Raw genomic sequence first — 19516 nt, 5'->3', positions numbered from 1 at the left:
TCGATCCTATTCCCAATGCTGAATCACTCAATCCCCCCTCGATCCTATTCCCAATGCTGACCCACTCAATCTCCCTCGATCCTATTCCCAATCCCGACTCACTCAATCTCCCTCGATCCTATTCCCAGTGCTGACTCACTCAATCTCCCTCGATACTATTCCCAATGATGACCCACTCAATCTTCCCTCGATCCTATTCCCAATGGTGACTCACTCAATCTCCCTCGATCCTATTCCCAATGCTGACTCACTCAATCTCCCCTCGATCCTATTCCCAATGCTGACTCCCTCAATCTCCCTCGATCCCATTCCCAATGCTGACTCATTCAATCCTCCCTCGATCCGATTCCCAATGCTGACTCACTCAATCACCCCTCGATCCTATTCCCAATCCCGACTCACTCAATCTCCCTCGATCCTATTCCCAATGCTGACTCACTCAATCCCACCTCGATCCTATTCCCAATGCTGACCCACTCAATCTCCCTCGATCCTATTCCCAAACCCAAATCACTCAATCCCCCCTCGATCCTATTCCCAATGCTGACACACTCAATTTCCCACGATCCTATTCCCAATGCTGACCCACTCAATCTCCCTCGATCCTATTCCCAATGCTGACCCACTCAATCTCCCTCGATCCTATTCCCAATGCTGAATCACTCAATCCCCCTCGATCCTATTCCCAATGCTGACTCACTCAATCTCCCTCGATCCTATTCCCAATGCTGACCCACTCAATCCCCTCGATCCTATTCCCAATGCTGACTCACTCAATCCCCCTCGATTCTATTCCCAATGCTGACTCACTCAATCCCCCTCGATCCTATTCCCAATGCTGACTCACTCAATCCACCTCGATCCTATTCCCAATGCTGACCCACTCAATCTCCCCTCGATCCTATTCCCAATGCTGACTCACTCAATTCCCCCTCGATCCTATCGGCACGGTAGCACAGTGGTTAGCACTGCTGCTTCACAGCTCCAGGGTCCCAGGTTCGATTCCCGGCTCGGGTCACTGTCTGTGTGGAGTTTGCACATTCTCCTCGTGTTTGCGTGGGTTTCCTCCGGGTGCTCCGGTTTCCTCCCACAGTCCAAAGATGTGCGGGTTAGGTTGATTGGCCAGGTTAAAATTGCCCCTGAGATGCGTAGGTTAGAGGGATTAGCGGGTAAATATGTGGGGGTAGGGCCTGGGTGGGATTGTGGTCGGTGCAGACTCGATGGGCCGAATGGCCTCCTTCTGCACTGTGGGGTTTCTATGATTTCTATGATTCTATTCCCAATGCTGACTCACTCAATCTCCCTCGATCCTATTCCCAATCGCGACTCAGTCAATCTCCCTCAATGCTGTTCCCAATGCTGACTCACTCAATCCCCCTCGATCCTATTCCCAATGCTGACTCACTCAATCTCCCTCGATCCTATTCCCAATGCAAACTCACTCAATCTCCCACGATCCTATTCCCAATGCTGACCCTCTCAATCTCCCCTCGATCCTATTCCTAATGCTGACTCACTCAATCCCCCCTCGATCCTATTCCCAATACTGACCCACTCAATCTCCCTCGATCCTATTCCCAATCCCGACTCACTCAATCTCCCTCGATCCTATTCCTATTCCTAGTTTGGAGGGATGTCAGAAGTTGCAGCGAGACATGGATAGAATGCAAGACTGGGCGGAGAAGTGGCAGATGGACTTCAACCCGGATAAGTGTGTAGTGATCCATTTTGGCAGATCCAATGGGATGAAGCAGCAGTATAATATGAAGGGTACCATTCTTAGCAGTGTAGAGGATCAGAAGGACCTTGGGGTCCGGGTCCATAGGACTCTTAAATCGGCCTCGCAGGTGGAGGATGCGGTCAAGAAGGCGTACGGCGTACTAGCCTTCATTAATCGAGGGATTGAGTTTAGGAGTCGGGAGATAATGCTGCAGCTTTATAGGACCCTGGTTAGACCCCACTTGGAGTACTGCGTGCAGTTCTGGTCACCTCATTACAGGAAAGATGTTGAAGCCATTGAAAGGGTGCAGAGGAGATTTACAAGGATGTTGCCTGGATTGGGAGGCATGCCTTATGAGGATAGGTTGAGGGAGCTTGGTCTCTTCTCCCTGGAGAGACGAAGGATGAGAGGTGACCTGATAGAGGTTTACAAGATGTTGAGAGGTCTGGATAGGGTAGACTCTCAGAGGCTATTTCCAAGGGCTGAAATGGTTGCTACGAGAGGACACAGGTTTAAGGTGCTGGGGGGTAGGTACAGGGGGGATGTCAGGGGTAAGTTTTTCACTCAGAGGGTGGTGGGTGAGTGGAATCGGCTGACGTCGGTGGTGGTGGAGGCAAACTCGTTGGGGTCTTTTAAGAGACTTCTGGATGAGTACATGGGATTTAATGGGATTGAGGGCTATAGATAGGCCTAGAGGTAGGGATATGATCAGCGCAACTTGTGGGCCGAAGGGCCTGTTTGTGCTGTGGCTTTCTATGTTCTATGTTCTAATGCTTACTCACTCAATCCCCCCTCGATCCTATTCCCAATGCTGACTCACTCAATCTCCCCTCGATCCTATTCCCAATGCTGACCCACTCCATCTCCCCTCGATCCTATTCCCAATGCTGACTCACTCAATCTCCCTCGATCCTATTCCCAATGCTGACCCACTCCATCTCCCCTCGATCCTATTCCCAATGCTGACCCACTCAATCTCCCTCGATCCTATTCCCAATGCTGACCCACTCAATCTGCATCGATCCTATTCCCAATGCTGACCCACTCAATCCCCCCTCGATCCTATTCCCAGTGTTGACCCACTCAATCCCACATCGATCCTATTCCCAATGCTGACTCACTCAATCTCCTTCTATCCTATTCCCAATACTGACCCACTCAATCCCCCTTCGATCCTATTCCCAATCCCGACTCACTCAATCTCCCTCGATCCTATTCCCAATGCTGACTCACTCAATCCCCCCTCGATCCTATTCCCAATGCTGACTCACTCAATCTCCCTCGATCCTATTCCCAATGCTGACTCACTCAATCTCCCTCGATCCTATTCCCAATGCTGACTCACTCAATCTCCCTCGATCCTATTCCCAATGTTGACTCACTCAATCTCCCTCGATCCTATTCCCAATGCTGACTCACTCAATCTCCCTCAATCCTATTCCCAATGCTGACCCACTCAATCCCTCGATCCTATTCCCAATGCTGACCCACTCAATCTCCCTCGATCCTATTCCCAATGCTGACCCACTCAATCCCCCCTCGATCCTATTCCCAATGCTGACTCACTCAATCCCCCTCGATCCTATTCCCAATGCTAACTCACTCAATCTCCCTCGATCCTATTCCCAATGCTGACTCACTCAATCTCCCTCGATCCTATTCCCAATGTTGACCCACTCAATCCCCCCTCGATCCTATTCCCAATGCTGACTCACTCAATCTCCCTCGATCCTATTCCCAATGCTGACCCACTCAATCCCCCCTCGATCCTATTCCCAATGCTGACCCACTCAATCTCCCTCGATCCTATTCCCAATGCTGACTCACTCAATCTCCCTCGATCCTATTCCCAATGCTGACTCACTCAATCTCCCTCGATCCTATTCCCAATGCTGACTCACTCAATCCCCCCTCGATCCTATTCCCAATGCTGACCCACTCAATCTCCCTCGATCCTATTCCCAATGCTGACCCACTCAATCTCCCTCGATCCTATTCCCAATGCTGACTCACTCAATCTCCCTCGATCCTATTCCCAATGCTGACTCACTCAATCTCCCTCGATCCTATTCCCAATGTTGACCCACTCAATCCCCCCTCGATCCTATTCCCAATGCTGACCCACTCAATCTCACTCGATCCTATTCCCAATGCTGACTCACTCAATCTCCCTCGATCCTATTCCCAATGCTGACCCTCTCAATCCCCCCTCGATCCTATTCCCAATGCTGACCCACTCAATCCCCCCTCGATCCTATTCCCAATGCTGACTCACTCAATCCCCCCTCGATCCTATTCCCAATGCTGACTCACTCAATCTCCCTCGATCCTATTCCCAATGCTGACTCACTCAATCTCCCTCGATCCTATTCCCAATGCTGACTCACTCAATCTCCCTCGATCCTATTCCCAATGCTGACTCACTCAATCTCCCTCGATCCTATTCCCAATGCTGACTCACTCAATCTCCCTCGATCCTATTCCCAATGTTGACTCACTCAATCTCCCTCGATCCTATTCCCAATGTTGACTCACTCAATCTCCCTCAATCCTATTCCCAATGCTGACTCACTCAATCCCCCTCGATCCTATTTCCAATGTTGACCCACTCGACATTCCCTCCGGATCCCTACCTTCGCCGATATTGCGACCATTTCTCTCTCTTGAAATCTACCGTCATCAGCGCTCTGCTCAGAAAAATAACCCCCTTCCCCCTCCATCCTAATAACCTACCGCCCCATCTCCAATCCCTTTTCCTTTCCAAACTCTTTGGCCATGTTGTCATCTCCCGAATGCGTTCCCATCTTTCCCACAACTCCATGATTAAATCCCTCCAATCCGGTTTCTGCCCCTGATTCCGAAATGGTTCTTATCAAAGCCACACGTTTCGTCCTGTGTGACCGGGACGAAGATAAACTCCCCCCTCGGCCTTCTCCAGCTGTCTGCAGCCTTTGACCCGGTTTGACCGCTCCATCCTCTTCCCGCACCCTCTCCACTGTTGTCCAGCTGGGTGGGGCTGCTCTCCCCTGGTTCCATTCTTACCAATCTCATCGCAGTCAGAAAATCACCGGCAATGGCTTCTCTTCCTGTTCCTGCACCGTTCCCTCTGGTGTCCCCCGGGATCTCTCCTGGACCCCCCCCCCCCACCCTCCTATTCCTCATCTCCACGCTGCCCACTCAGTGACATCATCTGAAAACGCAGCGTTAGTTGTCCCGTGTACACTGACCACACCCAGCTCCACCTCCCCACCACCTCACTCCACTCCTCCTTTAACTGTTGCTAAATGATCCGACTGCTTATCCCACACCCAGTGCCGGATGGGTGGAAATTCCCTCCAATTCTATATTGGGAAGACTGAAGGCATTGTTTTCAATCCCAGCTCCAAACTCCATTCCCTCACTCCATCCCCCTCCATGGTAACCAGTCTAAACCAGTCTCTTCACAATCTTGGTGTCACACTTGACCCTGTGATGAACTTCTGACCACAAATCCACTCCATCGCAAAGACCGCCCATTTCCACCTCAGTCACACCGCCCGACTCCACCCCTGTCTCAGCTGATCCGCTGCTGAAACCCTCATCCGTCCCTTCATTACCTCCAGACTCGACTGTTCCAACGCACTCCCGGCTGCTGTACCACATTCCACCCTCTGGAAACTTGAGGACATCCAGAACTCTGCTGCCCGTGTCCCAGCTTGCAGGGCTACGGGGATAGGATGGGGGTCTGGAATTGATTGGATTGCTCTGCACTGAGCCAACATGGAATCAATGGGCCAAATGGCCACCTTGTGTGCCATAATGATTCGCTGACTCTTCAGACTGAGGTTCCCCTCCATTATGCATCACCACTGTGCTGAATGGGATTGAATCCCCCCCACTATCAACATCCTTGGGGTTACCAGTGACCAGAAACTCAACTGGACCCAGCCATATAAACACAGTGGCTACAAGAGCAGGTCAGAGGCTGGGAATCCTGCGGTGAGTAACTCACCTCCTGACTCCCCAAAGCCTGTCCACCATCTACAAGGCACAAGTCAGGAGTGTGATGGAATACTCCCCACTTGCCTGGATGGGTGCAGCTCCAACAACACTCAAGAAGCTCAACACCATCCAGGACAAAGCAGCTCCGCTTGATTGGCCCCCCATCCACAAACATCCACTCCCTCCACCACCGACACTCAGTAGCAGCAGTGTGTACCATCTACAAGATGCACTGCAGCAACTCATCCTTAGACAGCACCTTCCAAACCCACCACCTCTACCATCTAGAAGGACAAGGGCAGCAGATACCTGGGAACACCCCCACCTGGAGGTTCCCCTCCAAGCCACACACCATCCTGACTTGGAAATATATCGCCGTTCCTTCACTGTCGCTGAGTCAAAATCCTGTGTGTGTGCGAGCGAGAGTGTGAGAGAGTGTGGTTGTAAGTGAGTGTGAGCACAAGTATGGTAAATCTTGTTGCTGATTACTGAAAGTTTCCCACACCTCAAGGAAAGTCGGGAGAGCGTTGAGAGCCGCCTGGTCAAACGGAATAATGCGGAGGAAATAAAGAAAGAGTTGGCCAGCGGGGCGGGTGGTGGTGGCGGTCTGTGGAAATCCCTGTTGACTTTGGCGAGTCTGGATAACCTGCCGGTGGGAGGGGATGGAAAATTCGACCTCTTCCTCTCGCACCTTTCACAAGCTCAGGACATCCCCATGCCTCTGACCATCAACGAGGCACCAGCTGAGGGGGAGAGCTCTCCCCCACCCCACCCCACCCCCTGCTCTGCTGTGGGGGAATCTTTGACATCTGCCTTGGAAAGCAGGTCGAGTCTTGGATCTCATCGCAAGGCAGTGCAGCACTCCCTCATCGGTGCACTGTGTGTGTCAGCCAGTGTGGAACCCAAATCGATACCCTGGTGACTCAGAGTGGAAGAGTTGGAGTCAGTTTGATCCGGAGGAAGTGACTGGAAAACCTACGGAAACAGTAGCTGAGTTACTGCGACTGTTACCAACTTCCTGTTATTTTCTTTTTGCTCTCTCGGCCGTGGATCTTGTTCTGTATAAGTCAGGATGTGAGGCCCTGGCCACAAGCCAGCTTCCTGTCCGATAGTGCGATCGCTGGGCTCAGCAGAAGGTTTCATCCATCACGCTTTCTTGTAACCTTTCGTGTTTGTATTTCTGTAACAGTTCACCATGCGGGCGAGACTCCTAGATCCTTCCCCGAGGGGATTTGGACATCGGACCATTTAAACTTTGCACACCTCCTGGGGTCACTTCCTGGCACTGCCAACTTCTTTTGGGTCCTGACAGCAGAACACTACCCACTTGCCTGTCTCCAAGAAAGGCGATTTTTTTAATAAGCCAAGGTTGTAAAGTTTTTTTAAAAAAGACTTCTGTAAAAAGCCTGCCAATACAACTGAATATCTCAAAGCACTTTTCACGCAGAGGTATTTTGGAAAGGCAGTCACAGAAACATGGCAGGCAATTTGTACGCAACAAGCTCCCACAAACAGCATCTATCATCTATTTGTGTCGTACTCATTTGAGGTTGTAATGGCTTCAACAAGGTCCATGGCCTCTTGGAGTATGAGCTCCCTGATTGATTTAGCATGGCCAATCCCCCTAACCTACACATCTTTGGACACTAAGAGGCAATTTACCATGGCCAATCCACCTAACCTGCACATCTTTGGGTACTAAGGGGCAATTTAGCATGGCCAATCCACCTAACCTACACATCATTGGACACAAAGGGACAATTTAGCATGGCCAATCCACGTAACCTACACATCTTTGGACAATAGGGTGCAATTTAGCATGGCCAATCCACCTAACCTGCACATCTTTGGGCACTAAGGGGTAATTTAGCATGGCCAATCCACCTAACCTGCACATCTTTGGGCACTAAGGGGTAATTTAGCATGGCCAATCCACCTAACCTGCACATCTTTGGGCACTAAGGGGCAATTTAGCATGGCCAATCCACCTAACCTACACATCTTTGGACAATAGGGTGCAATTTAGCATGGCCAATCCACCAAACATACAGATTTTTGGACACTAAGGGGCAATTTAGCATGGCCAATCCACTTAACCTACAGATCCTTCAACATTAAGGGGCAACTTAGCATGGCTCATCTCCCTAACCTACATGTCTTTGGATACTGAGGGGCAATTTAGCATGGCCAATCCACCTAACCTTCACATCTTTGGACACTAAGGGGCAATTTAGCATGGCCAATCCACCTAACCTACACATCTTTGGACACTAAGGGGCAATTTACCATGGCCAATCCACCTAACCTACACATCTTTCAGACTGTGGGAGGAAACTGGAGCACCCGGAGGAAACCCACGCAGACACGGGGAGAGTGTGCAGACTCCACACAGACAGTGACCCAAGCTGGAATTGAACCCGGGTCCCTGGCGCTGTGAGGCAGCAGTGCTAACCACTGTGCCACCGTGCCACCCTTGTTGATGAAGCAGAGGCCTTCTCCTTGCATCGGTGTAATTCTGTTGCATGGAGCTTCATCTGGGTTTTGGGATTCTTAAAGACATTTCTTTTTCCCCTCATCTCTTTCAGACCTGCTCGGACCCCAAGTCAAAGCTGCCATACTTAACGGAGAAAAGCATGGAATCTGCTGTCAAGTGCATCAGCCGCAAATTTCCAACCATTGACATAAGGAGCAACAGTGTGAGTAGCCCGTGTCACAGTCTGGTGTCTTGTCTTAATATCCAAAGGCCTGAGACGGCACCGGAGTCCATTAGGATAGAGTTACTGTGCGCACAATGAATTTAACCATCTCCATTCTTAATATGTCGCTGCTTCTGAGCCGACTGGGGTAACCTTGCTCCAAAAACCAGGGTAAGGGTCTAAGTGGTGCATTCAGGACCCTGCCCAATGTAAGAGGTTACCATCCCAGTTGGTGTTGTAACTGCACAGCAAGATCCCAGACTGGAGCCCTGCCTCAAACGATCATAACTTCTACTTTCCTCTGAAAATGTGGAGGAGGATGACAGGATTGCTAATTAGGTTTTACCAACAAGGCACAAAACATTTTACTCAACACGAAGGGGGGGCGATCTTACCAAAAACATGGAGAGAATCGTGCTTTTTTTTAGGGGGGGGCGAGCTCCAGACGCAATCGTGTGGCACTTAGGAAAATAAAAGAGGCAAAATGTGATTCTTGCCAGTAGGGGGAGTGGGCAGAGCCTATTGATGCCGGGAAGCCGGCTGTTGAGCTGTAGAGGCGCTATTGTGCATGCGTCCCGATCTCTGGCACTGCCCCCACTCCCCAGACATCGCACCCCCACCCCCCCCCCCCCCGATCTCTGCTCCCCTCCCCCGATCACCGCTCCCCTCCCTGATCGCCGTCCTCCCCGGCCAATACAGCCCCGGCTGATCCCCAATGCAGAGTACACCCCCACTGCCTCCCCGTCACGGCCCTGCCGCCTTCAGGCCCCCCCCCCTCCCCAGATGCCTCACCCCCTTGGCACTGCTGGGTGCCAGGTGGGCAATGCCAGGCTGGCACAGCCAGGGCACCAGGCTGGCAGTGCCAGTGATCCAGGCTGACACTGCCCAGGTAGCACTGCCCAGCCTTGCCCCGACCACCCAGGAGGCTTCAATGATCTCCGGCCTCACCGGCGAGGCCACCATGTCAGGTCCCCATTGGTGGGGACTATCCGTGATCCCTGCTGTGAGGACCAACACGGCGAGGCCTTAAAGGCAAGTGAGCCTGGGAATTGTGTCCCGGGTTCACTCATAATAAGATTAGCAAATAAATATTGAAACGAGAGTGCGAAGCTGATTTTGCCGGCAGAACGCGCCCTGTAACATCGCGAGAGGCGAGAAACAGGGCACAAATCCGATTTATTTTGCTTCTCACCCAATCTTACCAGCTCACCAGTCTGACCGATCGGCTTTACTCCCCTTTAACTTCACAAATATATACCATTTTCAAAAATAAACCCCACTCTGAAACCCAATGGCCAATGCCATTAAGAAGGCATATGGCATGCTTGCCTTCATCAGCCAGGGCATTGAGTACAAGAGTTGGCAAATCAACCACTCTTCCGTGGAATTTCATCTCTCAACACCCTCCCCTGATGATCTTCACACGAGTGTCTCCAAATTACACTCCCCAAAAGAGACAATTTTAAAACCTTTCAAACAATGTTTCCGATCAGCTGTTCCTATTTAGAATCCACACCAACTATCCTTTCCAATAAAACTTCCTTTCCAATAAAACTTCCTTTCCAATAAAACTTCCGTTCCACTGTTTGGATCAGGAATCCAGCCCCAGGTTTTCCGCCTCTCCTTTCAGGTCTTCAATGCTTTGACATTTCCATCATTATTTCAAAAGGTGTGTCACAAACTGTAATAAAATCTCTCAAACCTCAGAACTACTTCAGATATCTTTCCGGCCTCTCTTGTGAGGTGATGCATTTTGGAGGGTCAAATTTAGGTGTGAATTATACTGTAAACAGCAGAACCCTTAGGAACATTAACGTACAGAGGGATCTGGGCGTGCAGGTCCACAGGTGGCCAAGGTGATTAAGAAGGCATGCTTGCCTTCATCGGCCGGGGCATTGAGTACAAGAGTTGGCAAATCATGTTGCAGCTATATAAAAACCTGGTTAGGCCGCATTTGGAGTATTGCGTGCAGTTCTGGTCAGCACACTACCAGAAGGATGTGGAAGCTTATGGGTGGCACGGTGGCACAGTGGTTAGCACTGCTGCCTCACAGCGCCAGGGACCTGGGTTCGATTCCCGGCTTGGGTCAGTCTATGTGGAGTCTGCACGTCCTCCCAGTGTCTGCGTGGGTTTCCTCCGGGTGCTCCGGTTTCCTCCCACAGTCTGAAAGATGTGCTGGTTAGGGTGCATTGGCCGTGCTAAATTCTCCCTCTGTGTACCCGAACAGGAGTGTGGCGACTAGGGGATTTCACAGTAACTTCATTGCCGTGTTAATGTTAGCCTACTTATGACACTAATAAATAAACTTAAACTTTAAAACTTTAAACTTTAACTTTAAAGCTTTGGAGAGAATGCAGAGAAGGTTCACCAGGATGTTGCCTGGTCTCGAGGGTGTTGGCTATGAGGAGAGGTTGAATAAACTGGGATTGTTTTCACTGGAAAGATGGAGGCTGAGGGGAGACCTGGTCTACAAAATGATGAGAGGCACAGACAGGGTGGATAGTCAGAGGCTTTTTCCCCAGGGTGGAAGTGTCAATTACAAGGGGGCACAGGTTCAAGGTGAGAGGGGGAAAGTTTAAGGGAGATGTGCGGGGGAAGTTTTTCATGCAGAGAGTGGTGGGTACCTGGAACGCAACCCATTCCGGGAATTACTCACTATGGGAACAGAGGAAAGTCTGCCTTAGCGCAACAACTAGGTTACGAGAAGAGAATTGGAATTATTTGGCCTGGTTGTACTTGAAGTTGACAAGTCACTAGCAACTGGGAGGGTGGGACACATCCATGGATCCTGAGGGGGAAAAAATGGTGTGGAAATTGCAGAGGCACTGACCAAACTCTTCCAATCCTCCTTCGATACAGGAATGGTGTCAGAGGACTGGACAAACAAAATGGTGGAAGGAAAAATCTAACAAGTACAGGCCACTGATTTGAATTTCGCTGGGGCAAGCTTTCAGAAATGATAGTTCAAGACAAGATGACTTGGACAATGTCCGTTCATTCAGGAACGCCAGCATGGATTTGATGAAGTCAAATCATAAACATAAGAACTAGGAGCAGGAGTAGGCCATCTGGCCCCTCGAGCCTGCTCCGCCATTCAATAAGATCATGGCTGATCTTTGTGTGGACTCAGCTCCACTTACCCGCCCGCTCACCCTAACCCTTAATTCCTTTACTGTTCAAAAATGTATCTATCCTTGCCTTAAAAACATTCAATGAGGTAGCCTCAACTGCTTCACTGGGCAGGGAATTCCACAGGTTCACAACCCTTTGTGTGAAGAAGTTCCTCCCCAACTCAGTCCTGACTGAGGGAATTCAGGTTAGGTGCATTGGACGTGCTAAATTCCCCCTCGGTGTACCCAAACAGTTGCCGGAGTGTGGCGACTGGGGGATTTTCCCAGTAACTTCACTGCAGTGTTAATGTAAGCTGACTTGTGATCATAATAAATAAACTTTAAAAACTTTATTGATAAGGGCAAAGAGTACAAGAGCGAGGAAGTTGATTGATAAATTCTGACTAGGGACATTTGCAAGTTTATTTATTCACTTCCCATATGCTATCACTGTGGGAGAAATGCTCACGGACACAAGTAAAATCTTACTTTGCACAGTTCAAACAAGATTACTGAACTTTAAAATTACAATACACCACTTTCCCTCAACCTCTATCCTATCCTCGGGAGCTTCACAAGGTTGGCTGGGATACTCACAGTCCAAAAAGGGGTCCCTTTGTGGTTGGCTCGAATGTCTTAGTGCAGGGTCGAAACTGAAGAGAGCTCGATCCTGCTTGTCTGCTTCTCTTGCTTGCGATTCTGGAAGAGAGCTTGGTTCTGTTTGTCTGTGTCCCCGCTTGCGATTCTGGAAGAGAGCTTGGTTCTGTTTGTCTGTGTCCCCGCTTGCGATTCTGGAAGAGAGCTTGGTTCTGTTTGTCTGTGTCCCTGCTTGCGATTCTGGAAGAGAGCTTGGTTCTGTTTGTCTGTGTCCCTGCTTGCGATTCTGGAAGAGAGCTTGGTTCTGTTTGTCTGTGTCCCCGCTTGCGATTCTGGAAGAGAGCTTGGTCCTGTTTGTCTGTGTCTCAGCTCAATTCAAACAGCCACACACTCCAGCTAACTTTTCCAAAATGGCTTTCAAGCACCACAACTCTGAAAACAGCTCTACAATACCTGTGAGACCTGAAGCACTGAAAAAAACACACCCTCTGCCTTGAACCTGTTTCTTTTTAAGTCTTGACTTTTCAAAAGGGTCCGATCGACTCCTGTAGATGCTTTCAAGGACAATGGGGCTTTCGATCACCGGCAGTTTCAGTTTAATTTCATCAAGTCCACACACAAAAGGCTGAAACTGCCTTGATTGATATTTTAATGTCTTTTTGATGTCCCTCTGTAGCTTCCTGAATGGTGTCCCATTAGGGGGATGGGTCTTCTGGGGATGGGGCGATTTCCAATGCCATTGCCCCCAGCTGATTTGTTTATTTATTCGTCTGCTAGTCTCCATCTCCCTTTGTCCTTCTGATGATTAGATCACTGGTGTGTCTGCCTTTCTGGCCGCTTGCATATTCAGGAGGCTCACACCTTTCCTTATCCCAGTCCGAGGCCGGCTATGCTTGTCCGACCGAGCCTTCTGGGAAGCTTCCCATCAGGCAGCAGCCACAGAGTTGGTCACTTTTAAACTGTCAAGATTTCTTCTGAGTCCTTTAACGTATGGGGGACTACCCTGAAATTTACACCCTCAGTCCTAAATCATGCTCAACTAACTTGCTGGAGTTTTTTTTCATGACGGCCTAGTGGTATTATCGCTAGACTATTAATCCAGAAACTCAGCTAATGTTCTGGGGACCCGGGTTCGAATCCCGCAGATGGTGGAATTTGAATTCAATAAAAAAATATCTGGAATTAAGAATCTACTGATGAAACCATTGTCGGAAAAACCCATCTGGTTCACTCATGTCCCTTTAGGGAAGGAAATCTGCCGTCCTTACCCAATCTGGCCTACTTGTGACTCCAGAGCCACAGCAATGTGGTTGACTCTCAACTGCCCTCGGGCAACTAGGGATGGGCAATAAATGCTGGCCCAGCCAGCGACGCCCGTGTCCCATGAATGAATAGAAAAAAGGGAGGGTTGATGAGGGTAATGGGGTTGATATGGTGTACCTACGCTTCCAAAAGGTGGTTGACAAAGTGTTGTACAACAAGTTAGTCAACAAAGTTGAGGCCCGTGGAATAAACGGGACGTTGTCAACACGGGGAAAAGCTGAGTGAGTGGACAGGAAACAGAGAGTTGTGGTGAACACTTGTCTTTCGACACGGGGGAATGATACACAGTGGGGCTCCCTGGGGATCAGCAATAGGCTTTTCTAGATCTCTACGATCCTTCGCAGAGCGCACTGATTTGCGGATTAGAGGACGAATCCAATGAAGACTTGGCAGATGAAAGTCAATGTGGAGAAGTGGAAGTGTCCTGTTAGTCGAAAGGATGCAGAGAGAGACATTCTCAGATAAAGGGTACAACTCTAAAGGGGTTGAAGGAGCAGAGAGACCCATAGAAATCATAGAAGAAATCATAGAAACCCTACAGTGCAGAAGGAGGCCATTCGGCCCATCGAGTCTGCACCGACCACAATCCCACCCAGGCCCTACCCCCACATATTTACCCACTAACCCTCTAACCTACACATCCCAGGACTCTAAGGGGCAATTTTTTTTTTTAACCTGGCCAATCAACCTAACCCGCACATCTTTGGACTGTGGGAGGAAACCGGAGCACCCGGAGGAAACCCACGCAGACACGAGGAGAATGTGCAAACTCCACACAGACAGTGACCCGAGCCGGGAATCGAACCCGGGACCCTGGAGCTGTGAAGCAGCAGTGCTAACCACTGTGCTACCGTGCCGCCCATTATACCCAGCGGGTATAAGTTATTTGAAGGTGACCGGGCAGCTTGAGAAAATGTTTAATAAAGCATTAGGATCCTGGGGCGGCACAGTGGTTAGCACTGCTGCCTCACAGTATCAGGGACCCGGGTTCAATTCCAGCCTCGGGTCACTCTCTATGTGGAGTTTGCACGTTCTTCCCGTGTCTGCGTGGGTTTCCTCCGGGTGCTCCGGTTTCCTCCCACAGTCCGAAAGATGTGCTGGTTAGGTGCTTTGGCCGTGCTAAACTACCCCTCGGTGTACCCAAACAGGAGTGTGGCGACTAGAGGATTTTCACAGTAACTTCATTGCAGTGTTAATGTAAGACTACTTGTGACACTAATCAATAAACTTTAAAACTTTATTGATCGGGGCAGAGAGTACAAGAGCGAGGAGGTTGATTGATAAATTCTGACTAGGGACATTTGCAAGTTTATTTATTAGTGTCACAAGTAGGCTTACATTAACGCTGCAATGAAGTTACTGTGAAAATCCCCGAGTCGCCACACTCCGGCGCCTGTTCGGGTACACTGAGGGAGAATTTAACACGGCCAATCCACCTAACCAGCACATCTTTCAGACTGTGGGAGGAAACCGGAGCACCCGGAGGAAACCCACGCAGACATGGGGAGAACATGCAAACTCTGCAGAGACAGTGACCCGAGCCAGGAATTGAACCCGGGTCCCTGGCGCTGTGAGGCAGCAGTGCTAACCACTGTGCCACCGTGCTGCCCCTTCGGGGGGTGACCCCAGAGTAGCACATGAACCCAGAATCCTTTGGACTCAGCAGTGGCCTTGTCTGCGTGTATGATGCTATGTTTCCTTGTGTATACCCTGGATGTGGTGGAAATTCATTCCTTGCTACCAGTGGTTCCCCTGGCACCAAGTTAGTTGGCAGGTTTATGTTTGCGCGCCATCTTTTCTGTGTCCTGATGTCTCCATAATAAAAGTCACTGCATCTCCAAGGCGGGACGTCCTGGGGATGTGTCAAGATCTTAGAGTTAAGATCTTCCGTTTCTCAGCCTTGACCGCCATTCTGCTCACACCAAGAATCCTACTTTCTGACCTTTTAAATTCCCAATGTTCAAGAACAAAATTGACAGGAGCAGTTCAGGCCATCTTCACTCAAACCTCACATTGGTGAGATTCCTTCAGCTGCAACAGAGGAACAGCAGTACTGCTGAGAATCCGCCCCCCAAGCCTGTCCCACCATTGAATGAGATCATGGCTGATCTGTGGCCTAACTCCATCAACCTGCCTTTGGCCGCTATCCCTCATAACCTGGCTTAACCAAAATTTATCCATCTCCAATTTAAAATTAGCAACTGATCGAGCCTCAACTGCTGTTTCTTGGAATCCCTACAGTGCAGAAGCAGGCCATTCAGCCCATCGAGCCTGCACTGACTCCTGAACCGCATCCCACCCAGGCCCAATTTTACCGCAAATCTCCGTTGGCTTCGGGCGGGATTTTACAAACCTGCCCGAGCGAGGTCGCAAAGTCCCGCCCTAAGTTTCAACTTAGCATGGCCAATCCACCTAACCTACACATCTTTGGACAGTAAGGAGCAATTTAGCATGGCCAATCCCCCTAACCTGCACATCGTTAGACACTAAGGGGCAATTTAGCATGGCCAATCCACCTAACCCGCACATCTTTGGACACTAGGGGACAATTTAGCATGACCAATCCACCTAACCTACACATCTTTGGACACTAGGGGACAATTTAGCATGACCAATCCACCTAACCTACACATCTTTAGACACTAAGGAGCAATTTAGCATGGCCAATCCACCTAACCTGCACATCTTTGGACAGTAAGGAGCAATATAGCATGGCCAATCCACCTAACCTGCACATCTTTGGACAGTAAGGGAGAATTTAGCATGGCCAATCCACCTAACCTGCACATCTTTGGACAGTAAGGGAGAATTTAGCATGGCCAATCCACCTAACCTGCACATCTTTGGACACTAAGGAGCAATTTAGCATGGCCAATCCACCTAACCTGCACATCTTTGGACACTAAGGAGCAACTTAGCATGACCAATCCACCTAACCTGCACATCGTTGGACACTAAGGGACAATTTAGCATGGTCAATCCACCTAACCTACACATCTTTGGACACTAAGGAGCAAGCATGGTGAATCCACGTAACCTACACATCTTTGGACACTAAGGGACAATTTAGTATGGTGAATCCACGTAACCTGCACATCTTTGGACATTATGGGGCAATTTAGCATGGCCAATCACCTAACCTACACATCTTTGGAGTGTGGGAGGAAACTGGAGCACCCGGAGGAAACTCGTGCAGACACGGGGAGAATGTGCAGACTCCGCACAGACAGTGACCCGAGGCCGGAATTGAACCCGGGTCCCTGGCGCTTTGAGGCAGCGGCACTAACCGCTGCGCCACTCTGCCGCTTGCTTGTAGAAGAGAAGTTCAAATGCCCATTTTCCTTGCTAATGATGGAGAGCCCTGGTTCAGTGCCATGTTCCTTCATTCCCCCACAGAACCATTTTAGCAGCATCCAGAAAGACAAGTCGGAAATTCTGAAGAATCTGACCAATTTCTACCATTCCTTTGTGGATGTCATGGAATTTCGGGTGAGTATGCAGCTTAATGTTAATGTTCTTGTGTTTAGCAGCTATTTGAATTGTTTAAGGTTTGGCTGGTGCAGGGAAAGGAGGAAAAGTAAATGAAACACGTTCCTCAATTGGATAAAAGCAAATTACTGCGGATGCTGGAATCTGAAACCAAAAGAGAAAATGCTGGAAAATCTCAGCAGGTTTGGCAGCATCTGTAAGGAGAGAAAAGAGCTGACGTTCCGAGTCCAGATGATCCTTTGTCAAAGCTAAAAAGCAGAGAAAGTGGGAGATATTTATACTGCAGGAGGAGAGAATGGAAGATGAGTCGTAGCCACAGAAACCAGGGGAAAGGCTGCTAATGGCAGCCCAGAGAGAGAATAAAGCGCGTGAATGGCCAAACGGCAGAGAAGCTGAAATCAGAGGGTAAACTGTGACAGATGAAGATGTTGGGGGGAGGGAATGGATGGGACAGAGGTAAAATTTAGAAAAAGGGAAGCAAAGGGGGATAAAATGGGGGAAAGAGTGGGGGGGGGGGGGAAGAAAAGTAAAGAAAGCCAATAAAGAAATAAAAGGTGGAGAACAGTTAAAAATTAAATACGATGGAATGGAAACAAAGGGGTGGAAGTGGGGTAGAGCGATTCATCTGAAGTTGTTGAATTCAATGTTGAAACTGGAAGGCTGTAAAGTGCCGGAAGATGAGATGCTGTTCCTCCAGTTTGCGTTGAGCTTCACGGGAACATTGCGACAGGCCAAGGAGAGACATGTGGGCATGGGAGCAGGATCGTGTGTTAAAATGACAAGCGACCGGACGATCAGGGTCCTGATTGTGCACAGACCGAAGGTGCTCAGCAAAGCGATCACCCGGTCTACGCTTGGGGTCTCCGATATAGAGGAGGCCACATTGGGAGCAGTGAATGCAATAGACCAAATTGAAAGAGGTGCAAGTGAAACACTGCTTAACCTGGAATGAGTGTTTTGGACCTTGGATGGTGAGCATAGAAGAGGTAAAGGGGCAGGTGTTACACCTTTTGCGATTGCGTGGGAAGGTGCCATGTTGGAGGAACAGTATCTCATCTTCCGGTGAGGCACTTTACAGCCTTCCAGTCTCAACATCGAATTCAACAGATGAATCGCTCCACCCCACCTCCACCCCTTTGTTTCCATTCTATTTTATTTAATTTTTAATTGTTCTCGACCTTTTATTTCTTTATTGTCTTTCTTCATTCTTCTTCCCCTCCCCACTCTTTCCCCCTTTGCTTCCCCTTTTCTCCCTCCCGCTTCCCCTTTTCTACATTCTACCTCTCTCCCACCCATCTCCCCCCTCCCCCCACATCTTCATCTGTCACAGTTTACCCTCTGATTTCAGCTTCTCTGCCGTTTGGCCATTCACACCCTCTATTCTCTCTATGGGCTGCCATTAGCAGCCTTTCCCCTGGTTTCTGTGGCTATGATTCATCTTTCATTCCCTCCCCCTGCAGTATAAATATCTCCCACTTTCTCAGTCTTTTAGCTTTGACAAAGGATCATCTGGACTCTAAACGTCAGCTCTTTCCTCTCCTGACAGATGCTGCCAGACCTGCTGAGATTTTCCAGCGCTTTCTCGTCACGTTCATCAATTGAACTGGACTCAATCTCATCAATTCATTAGTCAAACTGGAAAATAATGCATGGAACTGGAACCAGCCTTCACGCACTTCTACGAGACATTTCTTTACGCAGTTACAGATTACAAGCACACACCTCCTAATCACAAACAGCCACACTTCATCCCCTGTCAACTTAATAGGGGCGCAAGTGAGACCCCAGCTTCTGCCCACACCAGGACTCGATGGCCACAGAACGTAACACGGTCCAACAGGTCGAGTGTCGGCCTGTAAGTGTTTCCAGCACACGTCACTAGCTGGCGGTGAGGGCGGGAGTGATTCCTGGTCATCTGTGTGATGCAGATGGATCGGAGCCACTATCCCTATCACCAGACTGCAACATGCGTTTGATGGTGTCGGTTGCCCCAGCAACCCGGACTCCTGGCGGGGAAGGTGGTGCAGGAGACGGGAGGATGTTGGGGGTGGGAGCAGTTGGCTGGATAGCCAGTGCGGATCAGATTGGTACCGACAGCACAGGGCTCAACCCCTGCTGCGATGGATTTGGGGCCCACCTTTCTAACTCCAGATTTTATGACCTGATTCTTGGTGGAATTTGAACCTGTGGCCCTCGGATTCCTAAAGCAGCGACATTACTACAACGCCACCATCTCCCTAACCCACCCCCGCCCCCATACTGAAGGGTTATAGAGTCAGAGAGGTTTACAGCATAGAAACAGGCCCTTCGGCCCAACTTGTCCATGCCACCCTTTTTTTTAACCACTAAGCTCGTCGCAATTGCCCGCATTTGGCCCATATCCCTTTAGACCCATCTTACCCATGTAAATGCTTTTTAAAAGACAAAATTATACCCGCCTCTACTACTACCTCTGGCAGCTTGTTCCAGACACTCACCACCCTCTGTGTGAAAAAATTGCCCCTCTGGACCCTTTTGTATCTCTCCCCTCTCAACTTAAACCTATGTCCTCTAGTTTTAGACTCCCCTACCTTTGGGAAAAGATATTGACTATCTATCTG

General features: G+C 49.5%; 1 protein-coding gene across 1 annotated transcript in view; it reads left to right on the top strand.

Moving 5' to 3' along the window:
* Positions 1–19516, top strand: part of LOC144487841 (nck-associated protein 1-like) — a gene marked incomplete at its 3' end in the record, with an annotated part of 99588 nt that overhangs the window by 4535 nt on the left and 75537 nt on the right. The window contains exons 2-3 of the mRNA XM_078205915.1: positions 8287–8397; positions 16824–16916. Coding sequence (XP_078062041.1) covers positions 8287–8397; positions 16824–16916 — 204 coding nt within the window. The remainder of the gene's footprint in view (positions 1–8286; positions 8398–16823; positions 16917–19516) is intronic.

Source organism: Mustelus asterias, unplaced genomic scaffold (assembly GCF_964213995.1).
Source record: "Mustelus asterias unplaced genomic scaffold, sMusAst1.hap1.1 HAP1_SCAFFOLD_1085, whole genome shotgun sequence".
Lineage (NCBI taxonomy): Eukaryota > Metazoa > Chordata > Chondrichthyes > Carcharhiniformes > Triakidae > Mustelus > Mustelus asterias.
The sequence above is the reverse complement of the archived record's forward strand: the minus strand, read 5'-3'. Positions and strand labels throughout refer to the sequence as shown.